We start from the raw sequence: 1,633 nt of genomic DNA on the forward strand, positions 1-1,633 counted from the left end.
TCGAAGGCGGGGGCCAGGGGGGAGGCTGGGTCCCCGGGGCTGATCCGGCTGACCGTCAGGTCGCTCTCCACGCCGCCCCGCTTGTTCAGCATGCAGGTGTACACGGTCGAGCCTGGGGGAAGGAGACGGGCACCGCTGCCCATCAGCCGGTCCCGGCACGGAGCCGCGGCCCCGGCAGAGGGAGGTGGGTACCAGGAAAATTAGTCCTCATCGCTACATCAGCTGCCACTGCCTGGGTATGCCCTGACGGACCCTGGATGTCCCAGCACCAGGAGGGAGACAGGAGCTGGGCTTTTTCCACGTGAGAGGAGCTGAAGCTGCATCCTTGGAAATGCCATAAGCTGCCTCCCAGCCCCAGAGAAGGGGGCAGCTTCTCCCCGTGAGAACCGCTGCTGGTGAGGGTTGTGCTTGATTTACTCCAGTACCCATCACATCTCCAGCTGCGAGCCACAGCTGGAGCCAGAGGGCCAGCACCCCCCCTCCCTCGCCCCCCAGCTCACAAGACGTTTGTCCCGGTGCAAATGAGAGCAGAAGCCAGGCTGCAGTGAGGACTCTCACACTCTCAGTCACTCTCACACGCTTCCCAGACCCTCTGCAAAAGCAGCATTTAAAAGAAAAACCAGTTTGGGTCCCCCCCGGTTTGTTTTGGTGTAAGAGGTGATTTCCCAGGGCAGCGCTCAGCAGAGGCAGCGTGCAGCCGAAATAAGGGGGCTGAGCCGGTACCTGGTTCTTTGCTCACATCGGCAGTAAACAGCCAGTTCGCCGCTTTTGTTGCTTCAGGCCCAACCAGGTAGAATTTCCCAAAATAAGACATGTCGAAGAGAGCCAGGGCATTTCTGCACGTTAAGCATTCATTCTTGATCTAAAATTAAAGCAAACACACCAGTGAAGTTGAGCCGTATTCCCACTCCACAAAGGGAGGCACATACTAGAAGCGTTTATGTAATGAGAAACAATACCAGGACATTCGCCTGGTGCCTTTAAAGGCTGCAAGGCTTTTCACTCCTGAAAAATCAGATATTAAATGGAGCAAGTCTAAGAGGCCTTCCTGTATGCTCAATCCCATTCTTTATGTCACTAACACAGTGACAGTTAACAATAACAATGGTTAAATTTGATGAAATTGGGTATTTCCCCCAAGCTCAACTCTTTCCTTTGGGAAAGCAGCAGTAAAATCCCCGTGGCCTCTCCACCGAGGTTTCTGAGCACGGGCCACACATTTCTCTTAACCTTTTTGAAACATTTTCCCCAGTTTTGGACAAAGCTTGCTGCTTCCCCTCCCTGCGAGCCTCACCGACTCCACCCAAAGCGGCAGTGTGGCTCTGCTGCCTCTAACCCCCAGCTCCAGATGTGCCCAGCGGTTTCAGCCGGGGGGGGCTGCCCCCCTGCACTCACAATGTCATGGTGGGGGGGGAAGTCAAAGGTGTACTCGTCCCCCAGCAGCCGGTTGTAGGTGTAGTCCCTGTGGCGCTCCTGGCCGTACGCGCCGTAGTAGTCGTAATCCAGAACCTGGGGGGGAAGCGGGAGGATGGGGACAGTGAGGAAGACAGCATGAGGCCGAAGCCGAGGGGCTGCTCCCAGTCGCATTCACCCCATGCCAGGAGAGGAGCGGGTCTGTGCAGGACCTGGCTGC

The 1,633-nt window shown here is 56.6% G+C and overlaps 1 protein-coding gene across 1 annotated transcript in view; it reads right to left on the bottom strand.

The window, feature by feature from the left end:
- Positions 1–1,633, bottom strand: part of LOC104081539 (sarcosine dehydrogenase, mitochondrial-like) — a gene marked incomplete at both ends in the record, with an annotated part of 12,326 nt that overhangs the window by 8,181 nt on the left and 2,512 nt on the right. Inside the window, 3 exons of the mRNA XM_009584330.1 lie at positions 1–112; positions 724–862; positions 1,396–1,509. Of these exons, the coding sequence (XP_009582625.1) occupies positions 1–112; positions 724–862; positions 1,396–1,509 (365 nt within the window). The remainder of the gene's footprint in view (positions 113–723; positions 863–1,395; positions 1,510–1,633) is intronic.

This window comes from Fulmarus glacialis, unplaced genomic scaffold, assembly GCF_000690835.1.
Source record: "Fulmarus glacialis isolate BGI_N327 unplaced genomic scaffold, ASM69083v1 scaffold32288, whole genome shotgun sequence".
Taxonomy (NCBI): domain Eukaryota; kingdom Metazoa; phylum Chordata; class Aves; order Procellariiformes; family Procellariidae; genus Fulmarus; species Fulmarus glacialis.